Below are 20,485 nucleotides of genomic sequence, written 5' to 3' on the forward strand. Positions count from 1 at the left end.
TCAGATCCAGGTATTGTTTGACAAAACCACAGTCATCTGGCTGCAAAGTACTGAAAGGCAGTTGTGTAGGCTGCATGGCTAGCTCTATATACCCTAAACTAGTTAACTTCCTTCTGGCACAATGGAAAACATTATCCTGTGGCCAGTGTTGAACTCAACTCAGTTCTACCCATGTAATGAGACGGTGAATTATCTTTTTATGTCAAGCTGCAAAATAAATTGAACCATTGCTATTCTTGACCAATATTCCTTATGAAATATAAGTCCAGAAATATTCCTTAGATCTTTAGTAATTTCAGCTCAAAGGCATTAAGACAGTTGAAACAGTAGTAGCATTGTACCTCTTCTAGCGCTCCAACCCAAAGAAATGCAAACATATGGGGAGAAGGGAAATTAAAACCCTTGCCTCAGCATCACCACATGGAAATGGAATTCTTGCTAGAGGATCATTCCAAGGAAAAAATTAATTGCCATGGAGAATGGACATGTGGTGTACTATCAATGTGAATTTTCTGTTGTATGGTGTTCTGTCCCTGTTTAGGGTAATAATAAGAATATATATACTAACAAATTAATGATAAATTCAAGAAAATAAGTGCCTCTTCCCTTGGCCTTTTGTAAAATTACAGATTGCAATCTAACTAAGATTCTGAGACCATGCTTGCTGAAAAATACAGTGTTTGTGCAATGCACTTGAAGAACTCTTTTGCAAAATCGATCAAAAATGCCCGTGCATGCTTTTTCCTTCACAGGCTATTAGTGACTTAGAATCTCTCAGGACTCAGCCTAAGTAAGTCATATTGATTTCATTCTTCACTGTTGCACATACAAGAACTTCCTTTGCTGAATAGAATGAGCTAGATAGTTTGCACTTACAATAGTAAATAATACAACAAACCTCCTTCCAGTAGCGATGGCTGGATAATGGATAGCTTCTTTCACAGTGACACTAGACTTTGATCCAAATTGTGAGAATAATAAAATAACCTATTAAAGTGTTCTTAATCTTTTATTATGGAACTTTTCAGTTAAAGTCAGTGCATCCTGCATTTTCATCTCAAGCCCTTAATTCCCTCTTCTTAATCTTTCTTTTTCGTATCTTCTAACCAGTCACCTATAGCACATCCATCTCCCAGTGTTTTGAACCCAATTGCATGATTGCATGAATTTGTATGCTAGCTACATTGTTCCTGAACCTAATGCTCTTTAGACTGGTGAGGTTGCCTGAGCACTATGGGGACTAAATTCTAATACATTGGAAGTGTACCAGTCTGCTGTAACACAATTCAATATCAATTAATTAAGGACTATTTTCAAATATCTCCCACAGCTGAGTGTGAAATTTCTACAATAGGATTTTATTTTATTTATGAATAGAATAATATTGATTTGCAAGGCATTGTTTAATTTCCATTGATCATATATAGCATATATACCCTGATTTCCTTCCAAAGTAATAGGTGACAAAGGCTAAAGGATTTTATACATCTTGATGCTGCCCTTGGACAATGTTGGAATGCAGTAGGGAGGAAACAGTACTTTAATGTCAGTACAGCTAAAGATGAGTTAAGGTTCTCTTACTCATGGGTTACGGTTGAGATGAAGACAATGCCATAGAAAAAGGGCAGGAAAAAATGATTTCAGAGTGTATTTATGCCATTACGCAAGGAAAGACTCTCTTTATACCTTTATTTCAAAGCCACCAACTAATTATTTTTCTGATACTGCTTTCTAGCTGCTTGTTGCTTCCTGGGTCTTGCCAGAGAAATATCAAGTGGTTTTCCACAGCCTGGTACCATCCACATATGTTGATGAACTTCAGTTCTCTCCATCCCCCAGAACGCATCATCTGAAGCGGCTCTGGATTACTGTTAGCATAAGGTGAACCCACAACATTGTTTTGCTTCTAATTCCTACAACATTACATCTACTGGTTTTACCCTTTCTTTTACAATTATATTTATGAGGAGGGTAACCTTGTATAATGATAAAAAATGTATTCATTAATATATACTTTGCTATATGTTTCTAGGGGTGGGGTGAAAAAAAGACAGTGAAAAGGACAAATTGTCATATTAATTCAGATCTGGAATTCTTCCCATGTCTGACTTGGAAAACAACCAAACCATAACAGACCTTGTTTGGGAGGAAAATATAAAGTATATCTAGAAATGAACACTCCCTCCAATAATCCTTATTGAACAAGGAATTATACTTCTTGGGGTCTCAACCTTCATTGCAAAGTCCAAGAGCAACTAAATGATATATAAAATTACAAAAAAAAGGTATAGGTCAGCTTTCTTTTTTTGAGTTGCTGTAATCAATCACTTGAACTAAAAATATTGTGCCATCTATCAGTGTTCTTAGGTTACAGCTATAAACAAGCATTGAGTTGCTAGAACGGGCATAGTTTCCCCCCCCCCCCAGTGCTAACTCGCCTAAGCTGGGCTCTTATGTTATAATGAAAATGAACAAGTATATGTTCCAGAGTGCAGGTTGTTCACCCCTTGTGGTTCTTGTTTTAGTCTGGGTTCTCTATATTGCTCAGTTCCTGGTGGACCCATTAAGAACTAACAGAGAATGAAAAGGGAAAAGAGTGAGTTATAATATGTGGTTAGCAGAGAGCAGAGAAGTATAATGTATAATAAATAAAACCTGAGCTAATGTTTGATAGACCTAGAGATAGCTGAACATACATACCTAAATAATTATCCCAGTCTGTTTACTTACCAAAACACACATATCCACATGTATTCCTGATTGTAATCACTTCAAAATTAATGTCCAAGCTGCAGCCCTTCATACATTAAATAATGGGCAGACTACAATAGAGCCCTTCATACATTAAATAATGGGCAGACTACAGTACAGCCCTACTCTTTTATTAAATGATTGATTGTAGTTTTTGAAATCTATATATATTTTGTTGAATGTGTTTGTGACTAATTCCTTTCACTTTGTTTTGTTTGCAGTTAATTCTCCTATTACAGTCCCTATAGATGTTCTGTATGCAACTCCACTTCTTCAATTGGCATTATTCGTTATTGCTTAAGAATAGTTTTCATAATATTATAAGCTATTCTTCTTAAGCAATGAGTTTTATTGATCACTGTAACCCAGGTGACTAACAAGTCTGGGAGGGGTGAAGTCTCCAAGAATATAACATTATAGATATATCTAGGAACTGTCAGGTTTGAAGCTGATGAGGCAGGAATCTTTCATTCTCATGCCAGAGAAAGCTGTCTGGTCAATAAGAGACAGATGATATAAGTATTCAAGTCTGGAAATAAATAGTCATATGACCATTGATTTAAAACCTGGGAAGAAGAGGAACATAATTTAAACTTGGGAAGTAACATATATTTAGACAGAATTCCAATAGATGGTGTTAGACTGAAAATATTTTTGTATGTCTGGCTTCCAAATTCTCTGCATTAAATCTACTTATTTAATCTTCTTGTAGTTGGAATGCAAATCAGGAGAGAATTTAATTGCCTTACTTAGTATAGAAACAGTTTTCAAGAAGTTTGACCACTAAGGTTAAGTTGCCTGTGGCTGGCCTTGTATCTTACTATACAAAGGCAATCAAAAGACAATTCTTTATCTGAAGGTCAACAGAATAACAGAGTTGGAAGGGACCCTGACTTCTAGTCAGTACAGCTAAAGATGAATGAACAATGACATTTTAAATTGAAATATGTGATTTCATATTTTTTTACTTTACTACTTGTTTTTCCTTTTATATATTAGAAGATAATAGGGTGAATGCTAAATGCATAAATTCAAACACTATGTGAACATTCTACTACATTGAGATTATATTTAATAGAAATGCCTACTTGTGCCTTTATAAGGATACTGTAGAATGCAGAGGACTTATTGTAATGTGGAAAGAGAAAATGCACACTATAGTATCTTAGAACACTTTTTATTTTAAAGAAACAAAAAATAAGAATATTCTTTTAATGGTGTGGAAGTAAGATTTTGAGAAGACAACAATGCATTAAGGTGTTGAGACGAAAATAACAGTGGCTATCTAATTATTCAAGCATTTGCTTGTCCTTCTAAGCATCATTACAAACTAATAAATTTTGGCACATTCGATGGTTGATTTATGATTCCCACACCAAGTTGTTATGAATGTATGTGCATCAAATGTACATCCCACAAGTGGGAGATGATTCTTGGACATACAGGGTATATATCTAACTTGTCTGTTCTGCTGGATGTAAAAAAAGGTTTGGTCTTTTTAAAACAAAATAAGGAAGGAGTCTGTCAAGAAACAGAGCTATCCTTTCCCTAGCTTTTTGCATTTTTCTTTCTTAACTAATTTGCAAGCTACTATACTGCCACATCTTGGCAGCTCTAAAATCACCTTCTTTCACATTGACCAGTTCTATTTCAATATTTAAAATTACAAAGGATTTTCACATTTGACATTTTTAAAATGAAGTTTTATTCTGTTTATTTCTTGAGAGATTGGTTTATTTCAAAAGGGGAAGGGCTGAATCCTTTAGTCATCACTGTTCTATGATACATAGCCAGGAGATGGTACTCCAAAAATTATTTCAGCTTTTGCATGTTGGCTTTTTAATTGCCTGAAGGAAAAGCATAGCTCTCTTACATAGTGGGTATGGATAATGAAGGGCAGCTGAAGTATCCCTGGGAAAAAAGTGGTGGCAACAAGATCTGACCTCCAGCTTCCTACCATATGAGTCTCAGAAAATTAAGTTAGTTCAAAAAAAACTTTGGTTCAAAGGATCACAGCCATCAAATCAAAATATATATTTGGTTGCTCCTTTCAAGGTTGTATCAATCTAGATAATGTGATTTTTAAACATGTTTTATGAAGGTTGCTGCATTAATCAGCAAACTATGGTGTAGTCATGTAATCATTGATAAAGAAGCCATGGTTTAGCATAACTTGCAATCCCTATCCTATCCCATTGCAAACAATGCATGAAAAAAGTCCTATTGCAGAGTGATAGTTTTTCCATCATTTTTTGAATAGTTATAATTGCCTGGTCTCATCTAACATTTACATTCCCTAATCACTAGATGAAATTGAAGCAGCTTTTCTATAGGCTGTATTCAATAGATGTTAGAAAAAATCCTTAGCAATAGCATTTTGTTGAAATACTTAAAATGTAGGAGTTTTTAAAAACGAGAAAAAAGGAGTGAATTAAAATTCAGACAGATAGGAGCAGCATGAAAAATCTTGAAAAGACAGCTAAAACTATTTCTGATGCCAATTCTATTAGATGCCAAAGCCAATCTCTACCTGCCTCCCTTTTTAAAAAATAGAGTTGTTTCCCCTAATACCTAAGTATCTTTTTCTTCTCTGCAAACCAAGCTAGAATCTACATAAAGCTGTTTTTCTTTCTTTCTTTCTTTCTTTCTTTCTTTCTTTCTTTCTTTCTTTCTTTCTTTCTTTCTTTCTTTCTTTCTTTCTTTCTTTCTTTCTTTCTTCCTTCCTTCCTTCCTTCCTTCCTTCCTTCCTTCCTTCCTTCCTTTCTTTCTTTCTTTCTTTCTTTCAACTTTCAGGTTATCTTCATTCGGCTCCTTTTGAAAATGCATACAAGAATACAATTTGTCACTGTTATTAGTGGTCCTTTTTTGAATAATTTTTTGTTTTTCAATAGTACTATAGGTAGACTCACTATGCAAAATAAAAACACAACGTAACTGGAAATCTTGTGAGATTTTGTTATTCTCTCCTCAAATCTTATCAGAATTCAGGGGGGGGGGGAAAGCAAACTTCCTTTTACCAGTCTGACTACAATGTATTTGAAATGGTGCAAATTAACATGCAACGGTGTTATAAAATCAATGCAAACAAATGTAGCCCACCTATTCCACAGAGACACATTTGCTTTATCTGATGCACGATCAGAGATATGGTCACATCACTAATAAGTAGGAAATGCAAGTTCAAAATTGTATGGATCATTCAACTGAAACTGGGCTAGGACTAAAATGGCCCTTCTGTCAATGTGAACATCTGGATGCAGTTCCATTGTACAGAGTGTAATAAAAGCTGCTTCAATAAGTAACAACTCTGAAAGATTCTTTTCAACCTTTGTTTTATGTTTTCTAGGTATTTTGTTCTAAGAAGCTAGAAACAGATGGTTTAAAATGTAAACATTTTTAAAAAGAGAATATTCATTATGCCAAATGAAAATTCTTTTAAATACTCTCTTTTATTTTTGAACATTCAAATACTATTTAGATTCCCAATAAAAGGACTACAATAGAGGAATCAATGGGTTGCAGGCATAAAATTATGCTAGACTCCAGATGGTAAGAGAAAACTATTTGAACATTTTTAGGAAATGACTAGATGGAATCAACTGCATATTTTGTAAGACCTGCTATGTGATTAAGAAACAATTTTCCTAGGGACATCTGTTAAATTTAGTATCCTATATTTAGGATATATCTCCCAGGTGAAGGCATCCATACAATTCTTCTAACACCTTTCTGGTTAGTCTTAGTCTAATAATAGTGCCATTATGTTACCTATAGGGCATTCAATCTAGACATCTACTCCCACCCTGCAGTGGGTGCTTCTATGTCTGTTTGTTCTAGAAGAAAATAATTTTATCCCTCTACAAGATAATTATATCTGCAGCAAAGGATGTTACTCAAGGAACTGTTGTGCCAACATTCACAAAACTCTATGCTCTGTAAACTTCCAATCTGTAGTTTTTATTATAGGGAGTCTAGCTATACAAAATAAAAACACACCGCATTGGCATTCTAACTGGAAAGCTTGTGAGATTTTGATATAATAATAATAATAATAATAATAATAATAATAATAATAATAATAATAATAATAATAATAATAATAATAATAATAATAATAGCAAAGTTGGAAGGGACCTTGGAGGTCATCTAGTCCAACCCCCTGCTCAGGCAGGAAACCCTATACCATTTCGGACAAATGGCTGTTCAGTCTCTTCTTGAAAACTTCCAGTGTTGGAGTATTTACCGCTTCTGGAGGCAGATTGTTCCACTGGTTAATTGTTCTCACTGTCAGGAAGTTTCTCCTTAGTTCTAGGTTGCTTCTCTCCTTGATTAGTTTCCACCCGTTGCTTCTTGTCCTGCCTTCAGGCGCTTTGGAAAATAGCTTGACTCCCTCTTCTTTATGGCAGCTCCTGAGATATTGGAACACTGCTATCATCCCCCCTCGTCCTTCTCTTCATTAAACTAGACATACCCAATTCCAGCAGCCGTTCCTTATATGCTTTAGCCTCCAGTCCCCTAATCATCTTTGTTGCTCCTCAAGTCTTACTAGAATTTAGAAAGGGACACTAAAATGTGTAGACATGATGTTTAATTATTTTTAAATTAATGCTTATTTAATTTGTGGATCTAATGGGCTCCATCTAAGGGGAGTTACTTATATCATGGTGCCTATGGGCACTGCATTACTGACATTTGGTTTATATAGTGGTTTTGGAAAGCTTTTATTGATTATGTAGTAGACTTCATAATGGAGATGTTGAGAATGACTGAGCTGTAGAACTATGAAGAAGGAGAAAGCTATTAAAAGGAGAAGAGGTTGATGTGTTTTTTAGAAATTTAGATAATACAGGACTGTTGAAAAATCCCAAACTCTGATACACTCTCACTTGTGACTAACTGCCTTGTACCAATGACAAGACTTTCTTCAGAGTAAATATGCCTAGGATCAGCATAATTGTAAGTTGGAAGTACAAATCAAGGATCCAAGTATTGTGGAGATTATATACTCATCTGCTTTTTAGCTTTCCACAGACTGATAAAACTTCCTCATTCTATCATTTTCCTGCACAAAGAAAGAAGCAGAAATATTTTTTAATATTAAGAAAGTTGAGGAGTTGGTTGGTATATATTGCAGAAAGTATCCCAAAAACTAAGCAACCTGGTGACAGATGGTGCATAAGATGAAGAGGAAGGGGTGTTCAGAGTCCCCTTGCCATGCCCTGCCACACACGTAATGTTGGGTCACACAGGAAAAGAAGCCAGAGAATTTTCCAGTCATTGCCCTGAAAGTACCCTGAGTTAAATCTGTATGTACAGCACCACTGTGGGGATAGTGCAATTTATGTCATCACACTTTTCTGCCAACTCAGCAACAGAAGGAATGTTCATTAACACTACTAGTAGAAACTACCGTTTATGTCTCATCAATGTTACAAACTGCTGAGTTGAGTGATTGCAAAATGTTTTGATGAGATGCTGGCAGCAAAAGAAGTTTCTCTTTTGGATAAATAGCAATTGATGAGGTTTTTATTGGTACCTTAATCCAAGTGGAGCAATACTACCCTACCCCTATCCCCACTTCCTATGTATCATTGTATTGGTCTTATCTTCAGCAATTCAATTTAAGAGACAATATTATTTTCATGTAGAAGCTGCTGTTGTTTTTTTAATGACATGTGCTGGCCAGAGAAGGCAATTTTGAAAACCCCCTGCTTTTTTTTTAACCATTCCTCCTAAAAGTGTGTTGTTGTTATTTCTAAATTTCACTGCCATTTTCTTTTTCTTCTATTATGCTTCATGCACTGATTAATATAAAATAAAACTGATAACGATTATCCTAAATGAAGTTTTGACATTTTTGCTCATCATCTGTTATTAGGAATTAGCCAAGTTTATTTTGCTGCTTTGTCAGCTTCAGTTCAATGAACAGGTCACAGGAATTATAATCTAAGAATGTGGGTTTGAAGTGCTTATTTCCATACAGATGCATCAAATATATAGTGGGTGTTTCCTTACTTAACATAAAAGGGAACTTATTTTCTCTCTTGGGTTTTAAAGGGAAGCTATGGGAATTGGATATGATATGAACAAGGTCTGTTCCCAAATCAATTCCCAAATTAAAAATGACAGAGAAGCCACTTGCTGCTGCCATACTTGGGGAATCTGACAATAGGACATTTAGTTTCATACATTTACATATAAATCTTCTTGAGCTCTGTTTTCGTCTTGTGACAGAGATAGGCCTAAATCCAATTTACTAAAGCAAGGGTGTAAAGGTGTAGGTCTATAAATATGTTGTGTATAGTATGTGTGTTATGTATGTGTACACTTCGAGAGCAAGCAACTAAATTTCATTCTTAATGTGTGTCATTGTGCCCACAGTAAAAAATGACAATAAGGGTTATCTATCTATCTATCTATCTATCTATCTATCTATCTATCTATCTATCTATCTATCTATCTATCTATCTATCTATCTATCTATCTATCTATCTATCTATCTATCTATCTATCTATCTATCTATCTATCTATCAATCTAACTATCTATCTATCAGACTCCTAGCTCTTTTTCTTAGGTTCATCCAAACTCAAATACTTAAAGATCACAATATGTAAGAAGTTATTTATTATATTTATAAATAAATGCCTTATATTTATAAATAAATGCCTTTATTATCTTGTAAGTAACTCAAGGTGGAGAACGTATACAATACCTTCTCCTATTTTCTCCATAACACTGTGAGGTAAATTGGGTTGAGAGAGAGAAAGTGACTGGCCCATAGTCATCCAGCTGGTGAATGGTGACATTGTTAAAATTATACTACATCTCTGTAATTACACTGGTTTTAAAAAAAGTCACTTAAATAATATCCAAGCAAGTATACATGGCTCTTTCCTGGCCCTTGCTGGTGTGGACAGATACCAAAATAGTATAATTACAGAGATGTAATATAATTTTAGCAACTTTACATAATTATGTGACTTTGGCTTTCAAATGTTTATAGAAAGTATTACATTAAACCTTGATCTGATGTCTCTGACATGATACCCTGATGTACCAACATGCATTTATATACCTCCATTGGAATTGCTAAGGTTCCTGCCCAATTTAGCTTTTTAAAAATTCATTTAATACATTAAAGGGGAAGCTGATTACAGAGAAAAGAAACAATGTCCACATTACTTATAATGATCTGGGATCCATTTCTGCCCCCTAAGTATTCTAAGAAATCCAAAATGAGGAATTGCATCCACTTACTTAGTTGAAACCAGAACTGCCTCCTAAAAGTAAACTGATGTGTAGTAAGCAGCATCCTCATCTGTCTGTCTTCCAGTAAGTGAAGACATAAAATGGGAGTCATTAACTATAAGCAATCTAAAAACGCTCTAACATATTCAGGCATGCTCACTGGCCCTAAATGATTGTGGACTTCAGCTTCAGGTTTGAAGCTAGTTCTCATATATGGCACCATTCTGAACTTTTTTAAAAATAACCCTAACTTCTGCACTTATGGGAGTACATACAATAAGAATAGAAAAAAAGGTAAAAATAGATTACCAGAGACACGGGAAAAAAGATTGGAGAAATGAAGGGAGAACTGAGCATATGGAAAAGATAGATATGTAGACCTAAGTTGAAATGTTTCTGATCCTATCCCTTTTTTATTTCCTCTCCCACAATCAAGATCCCTCCCCCTTAACTAACAATTACATCTTTTCCAAAAATATTTTTGGAGTAACTCAGGGGAGTCAAACTGCCAGCCCTTGGGCCGGATGCATCATGCCAAAACCGCCTCCACCCCATTGCCGGCAATGGGAAAAAAGTCACTATATGTCGCGACACATCACGTGACATTGCGAGTTTGACACCCCTGGAGTAACTGAAGAACTTTATCAATCAACATTGTATTGTGTTTTGAAAATATTTTCTGGAGATAGGTAGACATGAATTCCACAGAAAATAAAAAGTATCCTGGAATTATATAAATTTAAAAATGTTTATCTTATTCCAAAGAGTCTATCCGTGTCTTTATATATCTTATTCATATACGGTGCAGTAGTCTGGGCTCATGTGATCACTTTTGGGAACCTTCTGACAAGCAAAGTCAATGGGGAAACCAGATTCACTTAATAATTGTATTAGTAACTTAATAACTTCAGCGATTCCCTTAACAACTTTGCAAGAAAGGTCATAAAACGGGGCAAAATTCACTTAACAAATGTCTCATTTTGCAACAGAAATTTTGGGCTCAAATGTGATCATAGGTTGAGGACTACCTGCATTTGAAAATGTTATTGTAACTTTAGAACAGAAGTCACTACAGAGTATGTGCAAATATGCATTATGACTACATGTTCCCTTGACATTACAGCACTCCAAACTGAAATCAAGGATCGAAGAGCAATGTTGTGTGAGAATAAAACAGGAGATTCTCATTCTACTCTATAAAGGAATCAATATGAACCATTTTCTTTAATGTACCTGGATGGCTTTCAACTGCTTCCCACTAATTAATTAAAAGTAAAAACCATGGAAAATCACCAACATAATTGAAGCTGTGCAAAAAGAAAAAGAAATCCAGCAGGAACACATTTAAAAAAACTATTAAGCAATAAAGTATTTTCAGCAAAGGTTACTTACTCTGTTTGCACCTCTGAGCATTTTGTATTGTTCTGCTTCTAGTTCTGCAGCTAGAGCAGTGTATAAAATGTTTTTTGCCACTAATTGTCTCTCTTAGCAGACACATAGTCTTCAAAGTCAACTTATAAGGGATCACATCTAAACAAACTACCAAGTTCAGAGAACACCAAAAAGCCAATAGTTCAGATTTGGCATTTTTAATCCATCTATTTTTATTGTAATAATCTTATTTGTTTTTATTGCCTTCACTTTGCTTTCATTTTAGGAAAGCGGGTTTTGACAAATTTCAATAAATGGGGTTAGTGAAATTCGATCTGAATCAAAACGAACATAAAAATGTACATTTTTTTATCCACACAGAATACAAACTTTTTTTTAATAAAGCATAAGAAATTTAGGATGTTATTACTTTTAAAGCTAGATTAATGATCTGAATATCTCTACTGATCCCCACGAGCACCTCCTATAAAAAGCGTACAAAAAAGATAAAATTGGCCACTCCACAAGCCCGTTGCCCACCCGCCCCGCTTTTAGTCGTACCGGCCTGACGTCAACCATAGAGATGAAAGGACTTCCCTCCGCCGCTGCGCTGTCCCGCCTCATTTCTCGGCTTGGAACATGGCTGCCCTAGCAACGCCGGCGCTTGAGGGGTGGGCCAGGTACCAACAGGTAAATTTGTCCACATCTGCTTCGCTAAAGCCTTCCTTCCCAGTTGCACAACGGGAGGGGGGGACGGGACGGTTGGGGGGGATCGTGACTTGGCTGGATATATCGTCCCCCCTTAAGTTACCCGACCTTGACGTTAGCTGAGCTACAATTCCTGGAATGCTGGCAGTTACCTTTTGCCGTCTCTGGAAGGTCCCAAGTAGGAGACTTATGCCAGAAGATCTGTATTTTGTTTTTCCTGGGCAGTTAGGCATGTTAGCAGAAATGTACGGTGTCACCGGCTATTGCCGATTTCTTCCGAGGCATGGCATGGATAATGAAACCTGGTCATTTTAAAGGGAGCGGAGGAGAGCCTGTTCCTGACTGAAGAGGGTCAGTAATTGAAGTCCTGGGTACGAGAAAAGCGGGGGTGGGATAAGTCCTATACACCCAGGCTTGCAGAAACAAAAATCTATATGCAAAATCTCTGCAGTTATAAGACCATAGTTCAGTGATGGCGAACCTTTTAGAGACCGAGTGCCCAAACTGCCACCCAAAACCCACTTATGCATCGTCGAGTGCCGGGTGGGTGTGGCCCATTGGGTGGCCGTGGCTGCGGTGGTAACGGCAGACTGGGTGGGACTAAAAAGTTCAATCAATCAATTCCAATTTTGCAAGATCTTTTTTTTTTCCCACGAGAAGTTGAAATTGACTGATTGATTGAACCTCTTTTTTTTGTACACGGCAGTGGAGGTCTAAAGCGAAAAGGTTTTATAAAACCCAGCTGAAGGCCTAGGACTGGGGCGACGGCGCGCGTGCCCACAGAAAGGGCTCTGAGTGCCGCCTCTGGCACCCGTGCCATAGGTTCGCCACCACTGCCATAGTTCGTTATGAAAAGTCGCTAGCCCTTCAACCAGTGATGTGAAGCTGAACGTTTTGCCTCTAAATATTAAATGTAAAAACCCTGTCCAGCATTGTCAAATGCGTTTGGTGTCTTGCGTCTGTCTATACTTCATTTTTATGTGCTTGTTGGATGCTTTCTTTTTTCTGCAACAATTGGGAGGCAGAAGCTACTTTTTTTCCAGACAGTAAAACTGGGAAGCTCTGTTAGATTTTCTTCTGAAGGCTGCATTTGCCTCCTGCTCTCAACTCCTCTGTCATTTGCTGATGCTCCAGTTCCAGACATTTTGGGAAATATTGCTTTCCAGCTAGACAAAATGCATACCCTGTTTAATTGCAGAGAAAATATTATTACTATCTTCCTGTTGTGTAAATGGGGCATCTTTTTGGTTGACACACACCCTCCCAGCATATTCCCTGATTTCTGGGGAAAAAGGTTTTTTCCAGTTCTCTGCTACTTTATTGTCAAATTGAACATTCAAGTATACAACATCCTTTGCATGGAATTTTGAAACTTGTTGAGGTAGTAAAATATCAAAACATTTTAGCTTTGGAGGGTCCCTGCAGAATTGCCTTTACCATTTTATCATATTATTAAAATGAAAATCATTAAGATGAGGTTTGAAGTAGTTTTAGATCTAAATTGAACTTTCCCCTCTCTTTATATTTTAGACACTCTTTAATGAAAATGTACTAATGGATTTGGTTATAATGATTTTTAAAATTGTGTTTTGTGTAGAATGGCAGCTGTTTTAGTGCTCCAGATGCTCTTCAACATTTTCAGAGCTGGAAGACCAAAACTGATCAAGTTAAGAAAATTGAATTTATAAAAACAGGCAATAAACTAAAAAATCAGTAAGTTTAAATTCTGTAATGGTATAATTTGTCTAAAACAAGACATAGGAATAAAGTAAAAATAAAATATTTTAAAAATGGTCAGGTATTGTAAAAAGAGCAAATGTTTGAAATTTGTTGATATTTTTATTCAATGTAAATAGCTATAGCGACCTTTAAGGTAGCTTGTTTAGTTTCACAAACATTCATTTTCATAATTTGCTCACCTTGTGGTTCAAACAGTACCTGCTAGTGGGTCCATACATCTGCAAAGAGAATGGAGTATAGACATGCAGAGATTGTTTTCCATTGGTGTACCTATGGACTGGACTAGTCTTCCTTTGGAAAAGTGATCAGTTTTATATGCTATTAAAAACTGCTATTTCAGAGAATTTTGCTTATTTATTTAAATAATGTATTTGGCCACCCATCTCATAGCAGTAAATTGTTGGGATATGGATGTCTTCAATCTGTATGTTTTGGGGAGAAGTGTGAGTTGATTGAATTTATCATGTTTTAGTTTTGGTTTGATATATGAAGATTTGGACATTTTATCATTTTTATAAATGTATTGTAAACTACCTTTGATTGTGGCAGGGATAAATCCAAGAGATGGTATAGTGTAATGGTTGATACCAGGCTAGAAACCAGGAGGCTGTGAGTTCTAGTCTTGCCAGTTGGGTGACTTTGGGCCAATCTGTCTCTCAGCTCACAACATCAGGCTCTGGCATCAAGCAAATCTAATAGTAATATGTATCCCGTCCCTTGTCAAATATGTACTTCAACAAATCTTGTCCCTTTTCCTAGACTTGTGAACCTTGAAAAGGATAAGAATGTTCTTCTTTTCAATAAGAAGAGTGATTTTAGGATGGAATATTGCATACTGGAAGAACTGGAACACAAATTGACTAAAAACCGGAAAACAGAAAGTAAAATGTTATTTTATTTCTTTATATTTATTCATTAACTATTTTGAAAAATACTGAAAATAACTTCCTGATTCATTGTTATGTAAACAACTGATCAACTTTGAGGTTTTCGTAGTGTGCTCCCCTGCAATTTGTATGAAGGTTAGTGGGGTCGCGATGGGTCGGACACAACTTCGCAATTAACAACAACAAATAGCATTAGGAAATCTTCATTGATTGAAACAATGGGTTTTCTGTTGGGAGTTACATAATATTAGTGAACAGAGCCAGAATACCTCAAAGTAATTATCTAATAGTAGAATAGGAGTTTTACTTTGCCATGGCCAGATTATCCATTGCCTCTGCAGAGGAAAATAGCAGTTTTGGAAGGTATCTTTTTTCATTCATTGCCAGATCAAGGACCTTCATATAGAAAGAGATAGCGGAGGGGTGTGTGTGTGTTTGGAATGACATTTAAATAAAGATGAGTGGACTGACTGTATGCAAGTTAATGCACTCTGACTTACAAAAATTGTTTAGCAAATTCTTAATATTTCAAAATTTCTTGCTTCATTTCTTAAAGTTTAAGAATTGTAGAGAACAGTGTTTTAGGCATTTGTGCATTTTTATACTTAAACATGAAGGAATTCAAAGTGATAAGAGGGCAAGATATTAAAGCAACATAATTTTCTAGTGGAAAAATACTAATAAGATGGTTGTGTTTTTTTTATAGAAGCAAAAATACAACAAAAACTGACCAGAATCCATAGTACTGTTAAGGGACTTCAGCGACAGCTAAAAGATGTGAAACCAACTCCAGAATGTAAGCCACTAATAACGTTTTAGTTATACAAGCAAAATCGCTAAAAGTAGTTTGAATAATTGTGCTGTAAATTATTTGTATTTTAGCAATAGTACTTGCAATTTCCTAATTATAAAGTTGAAAAGTTTTTTTTATTTCACATTTGGGTAAACTGAACAGAGTTGCAAGGTAACATTGAGACTTTATAGTTTTCAGTTCACTTGCTAAGAAATATGTTGAAATTATTATCTATTCACAAAAATGTGAAGTCACAGCTGCCACTTCTTTGGTCTTTATACACACTGAGTATTTCCCAAGAACTTAGAATACTGTAAGGTATCAGTGTAGTATGTGTGTGGATCCAAGCAGTGTGACCTTTTACAATTGACTAATGGAAATTTTGCTAACGTGCACATTTTATAAATGCTGCCCAAGGTTTTTTGGTATGGTACTCTGTGTGCCAATAACTACTGGAACCATTATGGCTAGTTTATGCCATAATTTCCCAACTTTGATTTTCATTATGGTTCGTCGCATAGTCAGCCAGATGTTCAGACTAGATTTGGCATTTTATCCACCTATCGTATACACAACAGCTTGAAATCATGTGCAAGTTTTTTAGTTGGTATTGGTTTCATATGCATTTCTATTATTTTATCTCACCTTTTTTTAAAAAAATGCTCAACTCAAGGCAGTGTACGTACCTCTTTTTTCCTATTTTCTCCACAACAACTATATGGGATGAGTTGGGCTGAAAGAGTGTGACTGGCCCAAAGTCACCCAATCAGTATTCATGCCCAAGAGAACTCACTTTCCTGGTTTCTAACTAGCACCTTAACCACAACACCAAACTTGCTTTCTTAAGCTTATAAAATGCAAAGAACCTTAGAAAAAAAATTCAAAGGATGATGTTGATGTCGCTTTCGACATTTCTGAAGTGAGTATTGTGACTTTATATTAATATCAGGGCAGCCGCAATTATCCTTTTACCTGGGATCAAGTCAGAATGACTCGATACAGAATGGAACAGGACACCTTCAGCTGGAATTGTTGCATAAAAGAGGGGATTCTAGCAAAGGAAGGTCTTATGGGAAGCCTCTGCTGCCAAAGTTTTCTGTCTCACTGTTGAAGATACAAGAAATTTATCAATTTTTAAAAATCTTATTATTCTAGGTCAGGATCATTTAATTGTAACTTGATTTTGTTAATTTATTTTCTGATTATGCTTCTGTTCTCGACACATACATTTTGGGAACTGAATAGCACACTGCATATATCAAATTTTTCTTTTTTATTATATTATTATTTTTAAGTTGGATTATTTAAGATACACTATCTTTCTCTGCTTTGTGATATGTTTGAAATTCTCGGTTTTGACATGCAAATATTATCTCCTCTCTCTTTTGTAGTTGTTGACAAGCTTAGAGAAATGATGGAAGAATCTGAAACAGCAATAAGTTCTTTTAAAGAAGAGCAGCGACAAATGTATTTATGGTTTTTTTAAAAAAATAAAATATGTATATCTTGGGTTTTGTTACCATAAGTTAATTAATAGGAAAATTTAAAATGTTAACCAGGAAACATTCATATAATATTTAAAAAGTTAATAAAAATGAAAGAATACAAAAGGATACAAATCTAACTTTATTAAAAGTTTTCCAGTAAATTAGCATTTCTGCTGTAAATAATCCAGAGGCCTTTTAATAGTGTTATAGAAAGCCATTGAAGTAAGAACTACAAATAATACGTAGAAAGTAAATTCTAAAAATTATTTATTTAGCGGCATGTCTTGTGGCAATTTTTAATCTACCCTCACTCTTAGTATTTGATATAAAATCAACACTTGAAATATTTAATATATTCTCAAAAGCTAAATTCGTTTATGTAACAAGATATATTTAGTAATATTGTATATATTATAATCCATAAAACAGTAAAGTGCATTTTAAAGACATGAAATGTTCTCTTCTTTTGCCATCTTTATGAAAGTCAAGTATTAAATTCCTTTTGGCCACTAGGTTTTCTTTATGTTTCAAATTGTAAATGTTCGTGAGTGTTCCATTTAAATAGAAATTCAGCATATAAATTAAATAATTCATAAAATTAAAATGTATGGCTGGATTACAGAATAAAGCAGCATCTTCCAGAAGCCCACATCTGACATAAGGAGCACCGGAGATAGAGGATGATATTCTTTTTTCCTCCATTTCCAATTTGTTTTTATTTCAGGAAAGAAAATTCTGTTCTCGAGTTACGTAGAAAGAGGGAAGTCAAGGCTAACAATGTCTGTAGAAGACATTCTCTTTGCCAAGTAACTGTGGTTCACCTGGGAAAGATAGGATCCCCCTGTTAGCAAACTCATCTCTACCACTCAGACCATTTAAATGGGGGTTATGAACTGCTATTTAACTGATTGAGCAGTTCATCCAGAAATGTAACATTATTTTTGTTATGAGTTTGTCTGGCAGCCATGACCATGACTTTTCTTTCAACCTACTTATATAAGGAAGGGACAATAACTTTGACCAATTTGTGCTATTGCTATAAAAATTGTGGATGTGGATGTGTGTGTGTAGGAATGTAAAATAAAAGCCTTTAATGTGCTGGTGTGCTATATTATTTTTTTATCTTTGATTTATATTTCTACTGTATGACAAAATAATTAATTTAAAAGTTAACCCAAATTCTCTTAATTTTAGATATACTTTGTGGTTAATTATCTAAGACAATAAAGTACTTGGCCTTTGTAAGAATAATATTTACATTTTATTGTATCTTTGTGATTTAAAGCTCTCTGAAGAAAATTTCTGAGGTTTGCTACCAGTGTCAGGATTTAAAGATCTGTTCTAAATATATACATCCAAAACCCATTTGGATTTTCTGAGTGATATCATATCACACTGCTGTTGTATATTTGTTCAGTTTGTACAACTGTATGAGAATGAAACTTAGGCACAGAACTAGTCACGTTATTTTTTATTCTATGTTAGGTTATTTATTTATATTTTTAAAATTTTAGTTATGATGAACTTCTAAGAGAGGAGAAGGCTGCTACAAATGAGATCAGTGCCTTGGAAAGAAAAATCGAGATGTGGGCTGTAGGAACTTCAGCTGCAAGAATTTTCAAGCAATGTGTATTTCCAGTACATAAGGAAGTCCAAAATCAACTTCCTGAAGAAGTCCTTGAGCTTGAAAAATTTCTTCAGCAAACTGGAGGAAGGCAAGGAGGTTGGGATGAATGTGATCATCAAATCTTCCTAAAAATTAGGAGAAAACATAAAGGGAAACCGTCATACATCACTGAAACCCTTGAGTTCCTCCCTGATAGAACAAAGGAAGACATTCAATCACATGAGAAATGGCATCAAGAATTTCTAATGTTAGAGTCACATAAAAAGGAGGTGAGAGAATTTTGCTAATTCATTTGTCTATAAATTTAATAGGGCCACTGTATATTAGAATTGATCTATGCAATTAGGTTTTTCTTAACCACTTGTTGTTTATTTATGCTAGCATGTAAATGTTTTCTAGTTTCATCAATACTCCCTTACCTGGCACCTCTAGATTGGTAGAATGATAAATTCCACAATTCCAATTGTTATGCTAGGAATTGGATTTAGAATTGAAAGAGTACTTATATGATGTAGTAATTACAGATGATAATGTTCAGTGCTTTTGAATACAAGAAAATGCAATAACTGTTGCAATAATCAAGAATATTTTACAGTAGTCCTCAACTTACAGCAATTTGTTTAGTAACTGTTCAAAGTTACAATAGCACTGGAAAAAAGTGACTTATGACCGTTTTTCACACTTATGACCATTGCAGCACCCCCATGGTCACGTAATCAAAATTCGAATGCTTGGCAACTGTCTGTATTTATGATGGTTGCAATATTCTGGGGTCATGTGATCACCTTTTGAAACCTTCTGCCAAGCAAAGTCAACAGGGAAGCCAGATTCACTTAACTGTGTTATTAACAACTGCAATGATTCACTTAACAACTGTGGTAAGAAAGGTCATAAAATAGGGCAAAACTCACTTAACAATTGTTTCACTTAGCAATAGAAATTTTGGAGTAAATTGTGGTTGTAACTGGAGGACTACCTGTATTTGGGGAAAATAGGTTGTCCTTTGGCTTCTATATTAGACTACACTGCTTCATGCTCTTTCTCTCTCCTTTTTTTATTCTTACAGCCTATAATTCCCCTGCCAACAAACAGTCACCTAGTTGTTCATTGTTCCTCTATTCTAAGGGTTTGGTGATAGTCATACAGACTGGAATTCATTCAGTTTTCATCAGAAAATGTAAAAGCAAAATGTAAAAGCATTCAATAGTCTAACAAAGGATTGCAGTAGTTTAGTTGTTATTTCCTAATCATAGTCCTCAACTTATGACTGATCGCTTAGAGGTATGCTTTGCATCTTTCCCTAAGCCTGGAAGGATTTGCAATAATCTACAATGGTCTAGATACTGTGTTAAGGAAACAGAGCAAGCCGCTCCATTCTTGAACCATTAGGCATAATCCCAGAAGTTGCCATTTTTGAGCACCAACAATTTACAAATCAGTAGATGGCTGGAAATAAAGTATGTGAAAGTATTTAGTACTATGTCTGTCTGTCCAGGTAAACCAAACAAGAAACATTACCTTCTTGTAAGGCTACATTAACAGAATCTTGTAAGTTTGAAAGTACAAATCTCCCCCATTGCTTCTAACAGCCTGATTAATTAGGTCAAGTCCTTCCTAAGTTTCTTTCTCTGACTGTTAAACTACTAGGAGCTCCTCCCTCTCTTGTCAGATTATTCATTAGGCAGCATCCTCTCCCTCCCACAGTCATTCCCATATACCATTATGGCCCATCAGAAGGATATCTAAAAATAGAATGGAATCAGATTTGTTGTAGAAGAGGCCAGCAAAGGAAAAATGGAGTTAAAAAAATAGGTTGGGTCTGCCTAGGATTAGTCAAATTAATCCCTGGGGAGAAAGGATACACAAACATA

At 35.2% G+C, this 20,485-nt stretch overlaps 1 protein-coding gene across 1 annotated transcript in view; it reads left to right on the forward strand.

Moving 5' to 3' along the window:
• The first annotated feature begins 11,931 nt into the window (after positions 1–11,931).
• Positions 11,932–20,485, forward strand: part of CCDC112 (coiled-coil domain containing 112) — a 12,083-nt gene continuing 3,529 nt past the window's right edge. Inside the window, exons 1-6 of the mRNA XM_015819837.1 lie at positions 11,932–12,062; positions 13,678–13,793; positions 14,580–14,701; positions 15,414–15,503; positions 16,892–16,967; positions 18,502–18,883. Of these exons, the coding sequence (XP_015675323.1) occupies positions 12,012–12,062; positions 13,678–13,793; positions 14,580–14,701; positions 15,414–15,503; positions 16,892–16,967; positions 18,502–18,883 (837 nt within the window). The 5' untranslated portion in view covers positions 11,932–12,011. The remainder of the gene's footprint in view (positions 12,063–13,677; positions 13,794–14,579; positions 14,702–15,413; positions 15,504–16,891; positions 16,968–18,501; positions 18,884–20,485) is intronic.

Source organism: Protobothrops mucrosquamatus, unplaced genomic scaffold (assembly GCF_001527695.2).
Source record: "Protobothrops mucrosquamatus isolate PMUCROS unplaced genomic scaffold, P.Mucros_1.0 scaffold996, whole genome shotgun sequence".
Lineage (NCBI taxonomy): Eukaryota > Metazoa > Chordata > Lepidosauria > Squamata > Viperidae > Protobothrops > Protobothrops mucrosquamatus.